Source organism: Wyeomyia smithii, chromosome 3 (genome assembly GCF_029784165.1).
Source record: "Wyeomyia smithii strain HCP4-BCI-WySm-NY-G18 chromosome 3, ASM2978416v1, whole genome shotgun sequence".
Taxonomy (NCBI): Eukaryota; Metazoa; Arthropoda; class Insecta; order Diptera; family Culicidae; genus Wyeomyia; species Wyeomyia smithii.
Window position 1 is genome coordinate 59,300,049 of NC_073696.1, and position 18,154 is coordinate 59,318,202.

The window sequence follows — 18,154 nt, forward strand, 5'->3', positions numbered from 1 at the left end:
GGAATGCGAAGATGAACGGGAATAGAAGGTGTGACTGGAATTAGAAAAAAAAAAAATTTTCCCTCGTCCAGACTCTCTCAGTTGACAGAAATAAACTTCCACAGGGCAGTGTGTGCAGTTTCATCGCGGCGTGCTGAGATGCGGGAACACAATAGTAGAGGGTGATTCGACATTGGTCTTAGGAAGAGTTACCCTTACCCAGTAGTTTAATTGGCCAAAACACCTTGCCGGAGACAACGGAGATTGCGGGTTCGTGTCCCGTCTGGACGAGGGAAAAAAATTTTTTTTTACTAATTCTAGTCACACCTTCTATTCCCGTTCATCTTCGCATTCCCGCGAAACTACATACATTTCCCGCTTTACTAAACATAAATATGGATGCAAATTCACAATATACTCATTTACTTTGCATGTGAATATAATGCCACACGGAATATTACGTGGTTTCCAATGCTCCATTTATGTGCGTTTAAAGTAATGTAAATTTTTTTACTGTGTAGGTAATGGAGAATGTACGCTTTCATCGTAGAACTCTGTACCTTATCAAATATTGAAAATGTCAAAATAATCAACTTAATCAGTAAGTTGAAATGGGAATTGGAAAGCTTGACACCGGAATGAACTCTGATATAAAACGTATGCTGCAACTTTTCAGTATATTTCAAATCGACTTTCGAACCATAGGAATTATATACGCTTAGTAAAATTCCAATAAGTAGTGTTAAAATGCAATAAATCTGGACGATCTGTAGAACCTGTGAAGCATGTTCAACAAGTTTCGTGTAGATGTTATATTTAAAAAAATCAGTTGAATCAGTAAAACTGTGGAATGTATAGTGTCTGAAAACTTTTGAAAAATCTGTAATATTTGTTCAATCTATAAAATACAAGAAATCGATATAACCTAAGAAATATATAAAATTTATAAAATCTATAAAATCCATCAAATCAATTAAATCAATAGTATCTCCATAACACTGACCAACACTCGAAACTCGAAAAATGAAAGATCATAGCTGTTTAACCTTTTTTGTGAATTTTGGAACCCTTAACCACCAACATTTTTTCATAGACAAAAATGAGTTCCATCGTAAACACAGAACCGATGAGTCCGGCGAGTAATAACTATGCAACACTTTGACGTAAGTTGAAAGAGGCACTAAATTTCACAAAAGTGGTTAGAAAGCTACAATCTTTCTAGGGCAACTATTTTGAGCTTTGGTGCATTCAATCTGTGAAATCTATAACTTCTATAAAATCGATAACATCTATAAAATCTATAAAATCTATAAAATCTACAAAATCTATAAAATCTATAAAATCTATAAAATCTATAGAATCTATAAAATCTATAAAATCTATAAAATCTATAAAATCTATAAAATCTATAAAATCTATAAAATCTATAAATTCTATAAAATCTATAAAATCTATAAAATCTATAAAATCTATAAAATCTATAAAATCTATAAAATCTATAAAATCTATAAAATCTATAAAATCTATAAAATCTATGAAATCTATAAAATCTACAAAATCTATAAATCTATAAAATCTATAAAATCTATAAATCTATAAATCTATAAATCTATAAAATCTAGAAAATCTAGAAAATCTATAAAATCTATAAAATCTATAAAATCTTTAACATCTATTAAATCCTAAAAACCTAATAACCAATAAAATCTATAAAATCTATAAAATCTATAAAATCTATAAAATCTATAAAATCTATAAAATCTATAAAATCTATAAAATCTATAAAATCTATAAAATCTATAAAATCTATAAAATCTATAAAATCTATAAAATCTATAAAATCTATAAAATCTATAAAATATATGAAATCTACAAAATCTATAAAATCTTTAAAATCTATAAAATCTATAAAATCCATGAAATCTATTAAATCTATAAAATCTATAAAATCTATAAAATCTACAAAATCTATAGAATCTATAAAATCTATAAAATCTATAAAATCTATAAAATCTATAGGATCTATAAAATCTATAAAATCGGTAGAATCTATAAAATCCTAAAAACCTAAAAACCAATAAAATCTATAAATCTATAAATCTATAAAATCTATAAAATCTATAGAATCTATAAAATCTATAAAATCTATAAAATCTATAAAATCTATAAAATCTATAAAATCTATAAAATCTATAAAATCTATAAAATCTATAAAATCTATAAAATCTATAAAATCTATAAAATCTATAAAATCTATAAAATCTATAAAATCTATAAGATCTATAAAATCCATAAAATCTATAAAATCTATAAAATCTATAAAATCTATAAAATCTATAAAATCTATAAAATCTATAAAATCTATAAAATCTATAAAATCTATAAAATCTATAAAATCTATAAAATCTATAAAATCTATAAAATCTATAAAATCTATAAAATCTATAAAATCTAAATAATCTAAATAATCTATAAAATTTATAAAATCTATAAAATCTATAAAATCTATAAAATCTATGAACTCTATAGAATCTATAAAATCTATAAAATCTATAAAATCTATAAAATCTACTAAATCTATAAAATCTATAAAATCTATAAAATCTATAAAATCTATAAAATCTATAAAATCTATAAAATCTATAAAATCTATAAAATCTATAGAATCTATAAAATCTATAAAATCTATAACATCTATAAAATCCTAATAACTTAAAAACCAATCAAATCTATAAAATCTATAAAATCTATAAAATCTATAAAATCTATAAAATCTATAAAATCTATAAAATCTATAATATCTATAAAATCTATCAAATATATAAAATCTATAAAATCCATGAAATCTATAAAATCTATAAAATCTATAAAATCTATAAAATCTTTAAAATCTATAGAATCTATAAAATCTACAAAATCTACAAAATCTATAAAATCTATAAAATCTATTAAATCTATAAAATCTATAAAATCTATAAAATCTATAAAATTTATAAAACCTATAAAATCTATAAAATTTATAGAATCTTTAAAATATGAAAAATCTTTAAAAAAATTATACACCATTAAAAATACATCAACACAAAATTTTAACTCAAAAAAAATTTGAATTAATTTGAATTATTTTTTAAGTAACTTCAAATCATAACAAAACTTATGAGTCCATAATGGCGATTTTTTCCCTCATGAGCAATTCTCGCTGAAACCGTCCCACTGCTGAGATGAGGTCTTTTAAAAAGGATATTTTCGTGTCTAAATGATTGAAAGTAGTGAAAAAATGAAAAAATCACTTTGGTTAGTTCATATTGATGGGCCCCTCGAGCACAAATCAGTAAAATGGTTTTTACAAAAATTGATTTTTAGGCAATTCTTGATCTTTTTATTGGTTTATTTCTCTTGAATTTGTGATTGAAACCCCTGCAACCAATATATCGTTTTCAAGAGGAATGATAGAGCTTTCATTTTAAGTAGAAAAAAATTGCCGCCATCTGGGATTTCATAAGAAAAACGGATTTTCGAGCAAGTTCGCAACCACTGATTTTGAATTTGACATCACTATTTTAAAGCTGAGAAAAAATGCTTTAAGATACATTCAAAACATTAGGTGAGCATTGAGTTTACCTTGTCATTCTGGTCACTTTTTAAAATCGAGCTTCAAACAGTTCAACGCATGACGCGCGGCCAATATCAAATCAACGCAATATGCTGTGCCTGTGGTGTGTGTCTGTGTGTACTGTACAAGGTAACCTCAATGCTCACCTATTATTTTTAATGTAGGTATCTTAAAGCATTTTTCTCGGCCTCCCAATGGTGTCAAATTTAAAATTTAAAATCGGTTGTTGCGAACTTGCTTAAAAACACGTTTTTCTGATGAAATCCAAGAGGGCGGCGAGATCCAAGATGGCGGCCAATTTTTTTCTACTTCAAATTAAAGCTCTATCATTCTTCTTTGAAACGAGGTGTTTGTTACAGGGGGATTATTGTCAAATCCATAAGAAATAAATCAATAAAAAGATGAAGAATTGCTCAAAAATCAATTTTTGTAAAACCGTTAACCGATTTGTGCCCGAGGGTTCCATCAAGATGAACTAACCAAAGTGGTTTTCTCATTTTTTCACTATTTTCAATTATTCAAACACAAAAATATCGTTTTTTAAAGACCGCATGTCCCCAGTGGGACGGTTTCAGCGAGAATTGCTCTCATTTATTCGTCACGGCACAAATCCATGATGGAGATATGAGAAACAATTTCTTTATTGAGGATTGAGTTTCATGAAACACATTGTGCAAAATATTTTTATTTCAATGATTTTAGACTAATAAAATATTCAATTTCAATCAACAAGCTTATTATAATTAACTTCGTAAATGCAACCGTTGTCAATTCATTTTGAACTTAATTTTACAAAAGTAGAAAGTAAACACGAAATTATATATTAAATTAAAAATGGATTAAATTTTATCAAGTGTGCACAGTTTTATTTAAATCAAAAATGGTCGATTTTCGATCATAGGTTAGTTAGAATAGAGATCAGCTGTAAAACCTGTAAAGTTTCTGAAATGTTCCAACCTTCCTAAATTATTGAAAGCTTTTTAACCCAATCGGTAACCTCAATAAAACTTCATTTGAATTTGTGAATTCTATGGTCCTGATCAAGCTCAAGTAGAAACTGAAATTAAGGGATCTCAAATAGTCTAAGCAGCCAGAGAACAGATTGATCTTCAACATGCAATATAGTTTTTGAAAATTTTGCGTGCGGTTGCTGAGTAATAAGAGTTTGAATGTCATTTTTCGATGTAAAAACTGATTCCTCTCCGCGGGGATAGGGTTAAAGGCAACCAGCCAAAAATTGGCTGTTGGAAATCGCACTCCAACTTATCGACTGGCAAAAGTTGAAAGCGTATCTTAAGTGTTATGCCAGTTTACGCTTTCTTGCTTGCAATATTCTAGAAATCGTATGATGACCCTTGTCATTGAACATTGAACAGTTGTATTCTAGTTTTATCGGGTGTGAGTCTTCGACACAAAATAAAATCTGTTCGTTGAAGCCATACTATACTGCTTTTAAATTGACCGATTTTTTCATAGTTCATTTCCAAAGTTTCATTCTATCTTGCTGAACTGGAAACAGGGTTTTACGTGTTACGAGAAAAAGTTTAAATTGAAATTCTTAGCTGTTAGCTCTCCCACTTGATGTGGATACCAATTAAATACAAATTACGACTGAGATACTTCATTGAAAAGAAAAGATTCATCAATAGCACTCAAACTACTAATTAGTGAAATCCTTTTTGATTGACTTATCAGGCACGCTACGACCGGCGGTCGAGTTTTTAGAAAATGAAAAATGTTCTGTCGAAGTTTGTTAACTTTACAACGTATCGAGCGCCGCCGCTATACTGTTTATAATGGAGGCGCCTGATTAAAAGAGCTGCTATGACTATTTAGTACCTTAAGTTCTTTTTGCATCTTGTATATGAAAACGAAGCCATAATTATTCAGAATAACGTTGCACTCCTTGGACTGATTCTGATAGCACCACAAATTATAATCACAACTCTGTGCCGTTTACACATCGCTAATCCATCTTTACCTTTCTTCCTTTATTTGTATTTGTCTATTTGCATCTTTCGGTCGGCTTCTCGAACGCTTCGTCTCGCACTGGTAGGAAATTAATTACGACTCACCTCGGGGCGGTGTGTCGGTGATAACGGAAAAGGGCGAAACAACCACCTCCTACCTGCTGATCCAGCGCGCCAAGGGTGCCGACTCGGGCAAGTACGTCTGCTCGCCGTCGAACGCCAACTCGTACTTCATCAACGTTCACATACTGAATGGTAAGTAAGAAAACATGGTCACATCTCCGTCTGGGAGATGCGACATAGGTACATTGTTTGTTCGTCCAATTCTTGTTGTCAGGACGTTTCGCTTGTTTATTTTGGTTAAGTAGAGACAATGGCTTCCAGTGCGGACGGTTAGTCGCAAATCGAATTATAACTGATGGTTGGAGACTCAATTGGTCTATTCTGATGACAAGTGTTGCGAGAGAATGAAGTTTAAATTTTGTATCAATAGCATTGCAAACTAGCCCAAACAAAGCCACTTCGGGAAAATTGCCTCCAATGGCCCGCTAATAATGCTTTTTATTGTTTAGAATTCAGTAGTTCCTAGTGACGGAACACAATGGCGCACAATTCGTAACCATTCATGCGTCAATCCGACTAACTGCATCACTAGACACGTTCAACAAACACTTTGGAGCGCTCGAAACATTTCGAAATGATGCAATCGGTGCGCTGATTTAGCATTGCAATGCGATTGCAAAGCTCGAAACAATACCGGCCGAGCGCGAACGGGAACAAAAACTCGTCCACAGGTTAATGAATGCAGTCCATCCAACTGTGGATAACCGGAAATGCATCATGCATAACTCCTCCAATAAAATCCGGATGGACAAACCAAAAGTATGATTGCGGAAAGTTATGTTCAAATTTCATCGCCTCCGCTCGTTCGGTTCTGGCTGGCAAAATAGAAACTATACGCGTTGGAAAAATAGAGGCCACTGTTTGTTGTTTGAAAATGCCGAACTGCTCGGTTAGTCTGACGAGTTAATTTGTTTCAAAATCTGTGGATAGCATGGATTCATAATCTTCGGGAATCACATTCAAGTGTGCTTTCAAAATTATTGTTTAAATATCCGAGGAAAGCTAAAGACTGTTAACGACAGAGTAATTAGAATGCTTGGTGGGGAAAATGATTATCTATTTTTTTTGAAAGGCGCACCACAGCACTGCTTAGTGTTTCTCTCTCCTTCCGCTATCACTTCACACAATGTTTACCTTCTTATAATACGTAGCCCTGCGTAACGAACAAATCACCAGCAAAGTAAACCAAGACATGTTATAGGATACTGAAGTAAATGTATATCTGAAATTCGTTATCAATATCCTGCTGTTGCAAAATATATCCTCACCGCCAAGTAGCTGCGTCGATAAAAGGTCAACGATAGCATGCGTGTACACAGTTAAACTTTTTTTTATTGGCAGTACAAGTATCGAGAAAAGTCTGCATACATAGCAATAAAAGTGAAATAAATCGAATATTTGCCATCGCAGTTGTCGTTCTAAATTGATCAACTTCTTGCTACTAGGTGGGGGTAGCCCGCATCAGCAGGGAGGGCGCTTTTCAAGTTGGCATCAAAAGGGCACATCAGAAACGAATCACATCTTTGATAGGCTTTTGAGCGCACCCAACATGGCTCGTGTGGGAAGCGTTCGGTTCCTTCTGAGAATTATTTCACATTACGTCACTCGAAACCGCTGTGCTTTTTAATCCACTTGGCAAACAACTAACTGTGGAAGAAATCAAAAGAGCTTTGTGATAGAAGAAGAGTTTTTTTTTGACGTCCGGTTATGTCACCTTATCGCATGTTAATGCAACAATGATAAAGTTTGCATCGAATTGCGCTTAATTATGCCGATGTGGAACTACGATAGATATAGACCTGAAAAATAATCACAGCGTGACAGATCGACGTAGTTTTGGTACCACATAAAATTATATCTATATAGTGTTAGTTTTGCGGTAAACAACATTATAACTCACCTGTCGCATCAGGGACTCTATCCATCGGTTGATGGTTTCCGCATCACAATTACGTACTCGGGGGAGTTGTCAATTCAGTGCGACACGTACGACAGGCAGCATATTTTATAGATTGTATGTTAAAACGGAGTCTACTGATAGCAGCAAGCAAACATGCTTTGTTGGTGTCTAAAGTATTGTAAATAATAAAACAATCCAGATGATATAATTGCCATTTTCCAATAATCGAACTAGTAAAATATGGATGCCATTGTTTGGAGAACAAATTTGTCATCGTGATAATATTATAGGCTTAGTTGGAATTGATGAATCCAGTAGATTGTGAAATACAAATATGTCTGTCGTGCTCTGACAGAGTGTCGGGGGTGTTGTTCGACATGTCACAATTGTAATCAGAATAATGTAGGGATATAAATCATTGTGGCCATCAATTGTAATCTGAAAAATGTCAGGTAAAGCTTTGATTTCTTTGCGTTTCAACAAATAAAAACCATGTATGCAGCATTTGATTTTATGTTATGGTTCGTTGTTTCTACGTTTTCTTACGGGAAAACTCATTAAAGTCTTTGAGTTTCCTCGTAAACATAACGTTGAAGCGACGAACCCAGCGAGCAATTACTGTGCGACATTTGGAGTAAGTTGACGCATTTCTATACTGGCTAGAGGCACCAGGTTCATAGGAATGGTTAAAAATGAAGTTAAGGTCGTTTCGATTAATTTCCGATTAACGAACGAAAGCTTGAATATAGGGCAAACTTACTTTACTTCACTTCACTTTGTTGCCTAATGGACCGTTCACCGGTCTAGGGCTGAACGAATTAGAAGCGAATTGTCCAGTTTCTTCAGCCGTTTTCCAGTCTCATCGTACACCAGCAGATCGTGCATCTTCTTCTACCGCGCACATTCACCGCGTGCGAGGCCCACCACGAAGTCGACGGCCTCTTCCTGGTACTCTACTGAAAATAGTTTTGGCGGCTTTATCGTCAGGCATTCTGGCTACATGTGCAGCCAGCTGAAGCCTGCTCCGCTGTATTACCTTTACTATATCAGCATGTTTATATACCTGGTACAACTCGTGATTCATGCGTCTGCGCCACACTCCATCTTCCAATTTACCGCCAAGTATCAACCGCAGAACTTTACGCTTAAAAACTCCGAGCACTCGTCGATCAGCTTGCTTTAGCGTCCATGCTTCATGGCCGTAAAGGGCCACCGGGAGTATCAGCGTCATATAGAGCGCTAGTTGTGTGCGAGTCTGCAAACTATGGGAACTTAGCTGGTTACTAGAGTTCCAATGAGATGTATGAAAAAAATGACCTTCGAATATCGTTCAGGGCTCAAAAGTTTTGTCTTCTCGAAAAAAGTCCCTATACAAAATTACAGCTCGATCGGACATCGGGATTACGTGCCTCAAAGCGGTCAAAGTTTCACGAAAAATATCGATGAAAAAAAACCACAGGTGATACATGAAATTGTCGATATCGAAAAAATTTTTTTTTGATGCCAAATGTCTTTAAAATGCATGAAACGTCGAGATATGGTGTTAACTCGAAAAAAAAATTTACAAAAAAGTCTAGTGTCTGGGACCAAAAAAAAATATTAAAGCTGGGAGACTCGAACCGCTTTGTGGCACGTGTTCCCGGTGTTCGATCGAGTTGAAATTTGGCATGGGGACTGTTTTCGAGACTCTACTGGTTACGGATTTCGTAGAAGGCTCTGTTCGCAGCTGAAACTCGTCGTTCACTTCACAGCTCATATCGTTGTCATATGTCACAAGCGTACCAAGATAAACGAATGCGTCAACCACTTCAAATCGTTCCCCATCTATCTCCACCTCAGCCCCAACATCACCGGGACAGATGAGAAGAAACGTGCCAGTGAGCTGCGGCTCTTAGCACGGTTCTTCTCATCTGTCGCTCTCTAGCACTTGGCCTCCAACTAGCCGTTACGCTGTCTTCCACGCGTCGTGCCTACCACCTCTCTGGCAGTCGTTTCGATGGCACCGTGGATACTGCTCCACAGCCCATTTATGTCTTCCACTCCTTCCTCCTGCTGTCCTGCCTTCCGTTGATCCAGCTCTCTGGCGTATTCTGCTGCCACGCCATCAGCCGTCAACCGCTGAATGTTGAAACGCGTCGTCCTCTCTTAGCGAGATTTCAGCACGTTCGACAACCGTGCGCGGATCTAACAAACGACGAGTTAATGGTCAGAGTCAACGTTTGGTCCCCGAAAAGACATAACAGCAGAAACATTCAAAAAGTGCCGACCGTTAATCAGTACATGATCGATCTGGGAGCTGGCTTCTGCGTTTGGATGCTTCCAGGTGTGTTTCTGAATATTTAACAGTGGGAAATAGGAGCTACATATGGCCATTCCTCTGGCCGCGACAAGGTGTATCAAACTCAGGCCGTTTTGATTGGTTGTCGAGTGGAGGCTATGCTTTCCAATGATCGGACGAAAGAAATCCTCCCTCCTAACCTGTGCGTTTACATCTCCGATGACGACTTTTACGTCGTGTTTAGATACGCTCAAGCTTGTCATAGAATTCATCTTTGACTTCATCGGATTTGTTGTTTGTCGGTGCGTAGGTGTTGATTAAATTGTAGTTGAAGAATTTGCCCTTAATCCTCATCACGCATATGCGCTCATCTACGGTCCTCCGTCGGATGACTATTGTTTTCTGATTTCCCAGCACTACGAAACCGACGCCCCGTTCTGCTGCTTTGCCGCCACTGTAGTAGATGTGGTACTTGAAAGAAGTGGGTGCAATAAGGTCTACTGCACGGAATCCCCTTTCTCCGGAATTTGGCTACCAAACCTCCTGAATTGCTGCGATTTTGACTCCCTGTCGTTGTAGTTCTCGAACAAGCAAGCCAGCTCGCGCCGTTTTATTGAGAGATCGGACGTTACAAGTACCCAGTTTTCAATCGTTTATCTTAATCTTTTTCTGTGTTCGTAGCCTAGGTTTTTGCTGATTGATCCGTATTTCTAATTTCGTTGTTTGTGGTTGAAAAAAGGTTTCGGTATGCTACCTAACCAGCATTCTATAATTCAGCCGCTAGCTCCGGGTCAGACGCCGTTGTACGCCGCCTTTAATATAGGGACACAGCCGCGTACCCCCTTCCCAGTCAGCATTCGACCATAGTTTCCACCGGGGGTTGGTTACCCGATCTCCACTAAGGTTACTCGTATCGCAGTCGGCACCTCCTGGAGGTTGGGATAGGAGTTGCTGGACTGAGGTGAATGATCACAATGGGGTCTCAAGTTACACGTGTCCAACCATCATCGGTGATGACGAAATGCAAATCGGATGCCGTCAATTGGGGAACGTTTCTGGTAGCAGAATTTACGTCTTGAGGATCTAAATACTCGTTGATAAAAACGCTGCAATATCCGCAGTCGATCCAGCTTTCGACAAACCACTAGTCATCGTATATATTTATCATTCACTAAGATATAGCTGGCCCTAGTGGAGCCCAAACGATGCTTGCTGTGTCGTCAGAATGCTGCACGTTCAGTCTTTTTCAAGTACTTTAGCTCGAAGTTTGTCCATACTGGTTTTGCTGGTTCAAGTTCAGTCTTCACGGGAACAAATTGGTCGATAACATTTGAAAAGATAGCGGAAACAGTTGACGCAACAAGGTTAACATCTTAGTCTAGTAGAACATCATTCCACTCAACACGCAGAAGCAAATATTTCATGCCATCGAAACCAGCTCTGTTGAAATCGTAGAAGACCCCGTCTGAAATATTGCAGAAGCGTTATTGTGGGCTAATATTTAAATCTACCGGTAGAGGACGGTGATAGCAATTTTAACAAGCGAGGATGGAACTGTCAGAACCGAGAAAAACCCTCAGGGTTCCTCGCTAACGAAGCACAGTTCGAGTATGCGATAGCGCTCGTTTTCACCTCAACTCATCTAGTAGGCTACGTGACGGCTATATAACATTGGTCGATAAAAGCGAAAAACATGCTGCCCTAAGGCTCGAAAAATCTGTCTTAAAAAGATTATAGCTTTCTAACCATTCCTGTGAATTTTGGTGCCCCTTGCCATTACCTAAACGCGTTAACTTACGTGAGAGTTCGCATAGTAATTACTCGCTGGGTTCGTCGCTTCGACGTTATGTTGACGAGGAAACTCATTTTAGTCTTTGAAAAATATTAGTGGCAATTTAACAGGAAAGTTGGTAAAATTAACAGGAATGTTTAAAAAGCTATAATCCTTCAATTGCCTTCCAGTTTGAGCTTTAGGACTAAATCTGTGTTGACCACTGTAATCCAAGAACGAGAGGTAATTGGGAAGAAAGAAAGAGTGTAATCATTCTGCCAAGAGATCCCACGTAAGTTGAAATCTCCAAGGACGATATTCGAGATGAGGCGTCTTCCGGTTTTCGTCAGGTGGGATTTCGGGTGGATTTATCAGACGTGATTTGTAGCTCGAGCGAATTGCGAGTAAAACGTAACCTTAAGAGCTTTCATTGCTGTGAAAGCGTAGATGTCGAAGTAACCGTCGCTGAGTTTCAGCTGGTACTCCGAGAGCGAACTCTTGATCCCACCTGGCGACGTTCTGGCAGTACATCAGGACTTCTGACGATGCCATGGCGGCTTTACTTGTAGGATGTCCAGTACTAGGAGTTTAAGAACCATCAGAACATGGTAGGTTGTTAACGATAAAATACTTGCCATGAAGGGACATCTGGAAGATCCTGTGATGATCGTTGGCTGCATATGGCCGGATTATTTTGATCTGAGCAGAGCTCTTCATTTTCAGTATGCGTCGCGGTATCCTAGTCAAGTGTAACTTTCGCTCATATTAAAAGTTTTAAAGTGCTGAATATTTGTAGTACTTTTCCTACAAAAACAAGTAGCATATTTCAAGTTAAATTTAAAAATTGCGTGAAATAGTATAATAACTTAGATTTAAACTCAAAGAAATCAACACATTCAGGTCAAGTGAGTACATGCCTCTGTACATTTCGGAAGCTCTATTTTTCTACTTTTCGGAATGTGCTGAGGTCCTCAAAAAAACAAAAATATTTTGACCATAACTTCAAACCGTGAGGGTGTTTGGCTAATTTCTTTTATCATGAAAAGTTATACTCAACAAGACCAATTGAACCAGCACTAGGGCACATCCGAAGTTTCAAATCGATGTAGCACTGCATTGTAGTTTTTCAACCGTTACTGTGAATTTTGATACCTTTAGCCACCTCGGAGGTGCGTCGAGTATTCAGAGGCTTCAATAAAGTTTTTATGTGAACAAGCGTAGAAATGACGAACCTGGCGAACAGTAACTCTGGGCGGTCTTGTGTTGCACTTTCGACGTGACTAGAAGCTTCGAAATTCACAGGAACTGTTAGAAAAATAAAAATCTTTATTTTTTTACGGTTGAAGCTCTAGGACAGAACCTGTGTTTACCAGTGTTATAGACGACGCTGGGCATCAAACTATTTTTCAAGAGAGCGTATATGTATTAGCAGATGATGTTTACTAAAATGTTGTCTATGAACCAGTGGAAGACCATTATTCATCTCAGCTCATATATTCATCTCATACAACATGAAAACACAATTGAAAACTGAAAAAACGCATATTTTCTTCTTAAACCAATTTGCTAATCCATGGAATGGATTCTTCTTAGTTCACCTTAGATTCCTTATAAAGTATAAACCTCAAAAACTCACATAAAAGCTCTGAATTTGACTACAGCGTATATCTAGGTAACCTACTACGACGGGCTGCGATTACGTTCATTCATAACAATGTGATTGGTTCATGATTGACAGTGTGATGAATATGGGGGCGTCGTGAGATGAATAATTGAGCAGATGTTTTGAGATGGATATGGAAGCGTTGTGAAAAACGACTTGTTTTACAGAATTTAGGATAAATCTAGCTAATTTTACCAAATATACAATGCTCAACGATTCCATAAGAGAACGTAAGCATATTTTGTTTATTTGTTCAATGAGTTCGTGAAAATTTGGTGTTTAATCGGTGCATTCTTTGTGAATATCGGCTTAATGAGATGAATAATGGTGCAGTTTCCCTAGTTAATTTCTAGACTTGAGATATAAAAAAACATCGTAACGAGTTCTCTACTTTTAATTTTGAACATGAAGAATGGATATGATTTCAAACATTTTACTTGAAAGTTGAAAACCGAAAACAATACTACAAGGTATTATGCTGCGATAAATTGTTCATAGGCAACACTACCGTATATATTTAATGGTCGTTATTGTAAAACTAACGATGCATGAATACATCAAAATTTTACACTAGCAGTAGTTGCAAAAATTCTCATAACTCTCATCTTCAAGCATCTATAGTTCTGAAAAGAACCGATTCCATAATCTTGAGTATGAAATTCGTGCTACAGAACGCTGATGATCGCACCATCGGTAGGTAGCATTGAATATTTTACTTGACCGCGCATAATAAAGTTTGCTCTCCACTGTGCCCTCTAGTAGCTGTGCCAGCTAAATATTCTGCAGCGTACGATGGTTACTGTTGCTGCCGTATGCAAAATAAAGGTAACATGTTCCACAGTGCCTGGAAGATGACTCGTATGCAGCTCTCGTTTCTCAATGTCGCGAACCTCTAACAGCTATACTCCACTCGCTATTGTGTGACAAACTAGACTGAAGCTGAATTTTCTACACGCAGTCTTTTGTATCAAGTTCAGCGTAGATTTTTGCCATGAGGGCGTGGCCACGCAGCTTAGAGAAAGAGAAACAAACCAAAACACCTTCGATACTACTGAGTGATTTTCATAAGCACCAAAATAAAGTTTTTGCTTTCCCGATACGAAAATCACTCTGGTTCTTAGATTAACTGATTTTCGTTACTAATATTTGACTGATAACGGTGTTCGAGTAAGCACAAAGAAACAATTAAACCGGAAAATCACTCAATTTAGCAGTGAAAATTCTTGAAATGAGGGTTATATCTTGCTGTGATAAACACTACCGTTTGTCTTTGGTGCGCCATGGTCGTTATTGTAAAAATGATTATTGAGAAATAGATGAACATTTCACACTAGTAGTAGTTGTGAAAATTCTCATAACTCTTATCTTCAAACAATTATATTTCTGAAAAGAACTGATTTCATAATCTTCAGCTAGAAATGTGTGCTACAGAACGCTGATGATCGCACCACCACCGGTAGAATTGAATATTTTGTTGGACGCGCATGAAATATGCTCTTAGTTGTTCCCCTCAAAATATCATGCAGCGTACGATGGTGCCTCTTGCTGCCGTATGCAAAATAAAACCGAACCGATTCCATAATCTTCAGCTCGAAATGTGTGCTACAGAACGCTGATGATCGCCCCACCGCACAGTGCACACTGTTTCCAAAGCCGCAAAAACGTGATCAAAACTATTTTGACCCAGAAAACTCGCTTTCAGAGCCATAGTGTCTCCAGTAAAGTTGTTCCGTTAATTATTCTCCATATTATAGAAGCTACAGTTTTGTGATCAATCCACTTAACAGTGAAAAGAGAATTTTACTCTTTTCATTTTTTCCTATAAAAATTCATCGTGCTCGGCAAAGTTGTAGCACATTTCATAAGAAACAACTTTGTCAGAGATACTATACTTCTATCTGCCCATTTTAATGGACTTATATGGAGTTTTCTACAGATTGCCACTAAAAATCAGTTCTTTCGATATAACTTTTAGTAGTGGTTTTCTACAATTTTTCAATGTTCTACAATGTTTTCCGGTATGATAAAACACACGAGTTCAGCGAAGAAAGCTTATTTTTATCTCTTATAATTATTTAGTTATTGAAGATTTCTATTGAAATAATGCACCAATTTACTTACAGGTATAAACATAGGAGACAGCGAGAGACAAATGCCTATATCTGGATTGAATGATGTTTTAGTTATACTGTAATATAGAAATGGGTTAGTCTGCAGATTTTGAAGATATCTGTTAGTAAATTATTGCATCGTTCCAATGAAAAACGACAATAACCAGAGAAATATGTGAGATAAAAATAAACTTTCTTCGCAGACATTGTTTGTTTTGTTATACCTAACAACATTTTAGAACATTGAAAAATTATAAAAAATCAAGATTGAAAGTTATATTGAAAATAAAAACTGATTTTTAGTGGTATTCTGAGGAAAACTCTACATAAGTCCATTTAAATAGACAGATAGAAGTATGGTGTCTTTGACAGAGTTGTTTCTTATGAAATGTGCTACAACTTTGCCGAACACGATGAATTTTTATATGCAAAAATGGTAAGAGTAAAATTCGCTTATCACTGTTATGTGGATTAATCACAAAACTGTAACTTCTATAACATGGAGAATAATTAATGGAATAACTTTACTGAAAGTACTGTGGCTCTAAAATCAAGTTTTTTTGGTCAAACTAATTTCGATTACGTTTTTGCAGCTTTGGAAACAGTGTGCAGTGGTCGCAAAAGGCAATTTGACGAACTTAATTAATTTGTGCTTGAACGGTTGATGTTAGAATTGTTCACAAAAATATAACGGAAATGTTGATAAGAACACTATCGAATATTTTTTTTAAAGCTTAGGCGTTTTACTATAAGCTAGAAAAACTTAGATACTTGACAATTCGTAAATAAACGAGTAAATTGATCTTTTAGGTATGTATGTTTCTGGGGTTTTCTATATAAAAGTGCACCAACTACCTGAATAATGAACGATAATTTGTGAATTTATGTAACAGATAACTCGCAATACTTTAAAAATAAATGAGAACACTTCTTAGGTATATTTAGTTGTTGATAGGTGCATCCATGATGGATCCGTCAGTCATTCGACGTGAATAAAATGAACACATAACATATGGACTGTTAGTTGGCAAGTAGAACCAAAAAATGATCTTCATGCAATTCAACGTTGCGCTACAATACTACAGGTCATTTCATCTGGCCGGGAAATTAACGCATCAAAATTCAAACACTATTGTTTGGAATCTGCTCGTTTGTTGGTGTCCATATATTCTTGGTTTTACTTGCCATGTGTGACAAATATCACGAACTGTTACTAACGGTGATCTTATACGTCGTCTATTGGTTTCTTAAGATCCAGTTATTGCCGGCTTGCGGGTCAAACTGCAAAAGTAGCATCAAGAATTTTCAAAAGATGTTAAGTTTATATTAATTTTCACAGAGAGTGAAAACGAGACAGATGGAGATGAAATAAATAATTAACAATAAACATTGCTGTTATGTGTTCATTTTATTCACGTCGAATGACTGATGGATGCACCTATCAACAACTAAATATACCTAAGAAGTGTTCTCACTAATTTTGAAGGTATTGCGAGTTATCTGTTTCATAAATTCACAAATTATCGTTCATTAACCAGGTAGTTGGTGCACTTTTGTATAGAAAACCCCAGAAACATACATACCTAAAAGATCACTCTACTTGTTTATTTACGAATTGTCAAGTGTCAAAGTTTAACTAGCTTATAGTACAACGTCAAAGCTTTAAAAAAATATTTGATGATGTGCACCGGTTTGCCTCTTTCTCCCCTATATGAATTAAATACTGGGACATTATTTAATGAAAAAACGCTCTAATTTAGTATAGAGCGATTGTAGCAACATGCTGTCTTCGAAAGAAACCTGTGTTTTTATGTTGGTCATATTTGTCTAGAACATTATGTTCTTGAATAAACAATATTTCAAAAGTTATGCTCGTAAAACTAAATTCGAGGGGGTTAACAGCGACAATGCTTTGTATTTCAATAAATAGACGTCATAGAAAGGTACAATCTTCTGTAAAGTTTCATATTTTGAAAAGTTCTACAACTTTGTTGAAGATACTATTCATGTATCTTCGCTGTATCAACAGTTAATTTTTTTTATTTTTATGATAGTAGGCAATGATCAAAAAATTTTCTTATTAACATTTCCGTTATATTTCTGTGAACAATTCTTTTGAACATTGTCTTTGGCTAACATCAACAGTTTAAGCACAAATGAATTAAGTTCGTCAAATTGCCTTTTCCGACCACTGTGCACCGGTAGCATTGAAAATTTGCTCTCCGCTGTGCCCTACAATAGCTGTGCCAGCGAAATATCCTGCAATATACGATGGTGCCTGTTGCTGCCGTATGCAAAATAAAGGTAAGGTGTTCCGCAGTGCCTGGAAGTTGACTCGTATGCAGCTCTCGTTTTCTAATGTCGCGTACCTCTAACAGCTATACTCCACTCGCTGTTGTGTGACAAACTAGACTGAAGCTGAATTTTTTGCACGCAGTCTTTTGTATCGAGTTCAGCGTGGATTTCTGCCATGAGGGCGTGGCCACGCAGCTTAGAGAAAGACAAATGGAACAAAACACTTTGGTGAGTCAGAATATGTAGGCAGTGGAATTGATTCCGTCCATCTTATAGTTATCCGCATGCATTGTGTTGTTCGCTTGCTATAATCGTTTGAAATCTGACGCAATATTTGCCAGTTTCATTTTAAATTTCACAAAATGGAATCTTGTATAGAAAACAAAGACGTAGTTCTACGTCAAAATGAAGAGAATTCAATGCTTTACTACCCGAGCGGAGGTTCTTTCAA

At 36.0% G+C, this 18,154-nt stretch overlaps 1 protein-coding gene across 2 annotated transcripts in view; it reads left to right on the plus strand.

The window, feature by feature from the left end:
- The window catches only part of LOC129728711 (zwei Ig domain protein zig-8-like), a 182,019-nt gene that overhangs the window by 161,668 nt on the left and 2,197 nt on the right, over positions 1-18,154 (plus strand). For both annotated transcript variants that reach the window (XM_055687164.1, XM_055687163.1), the window contains exon 7: positions 5,649-5,817. In XM_055687164.1, the coding sequence (XP_055543139.1) occupies positions 5,649-5,817 (169 nt within the window). The remainder of the gene's footprint in view (positions 1-5,648; positions 5,818-18,154) is intronic.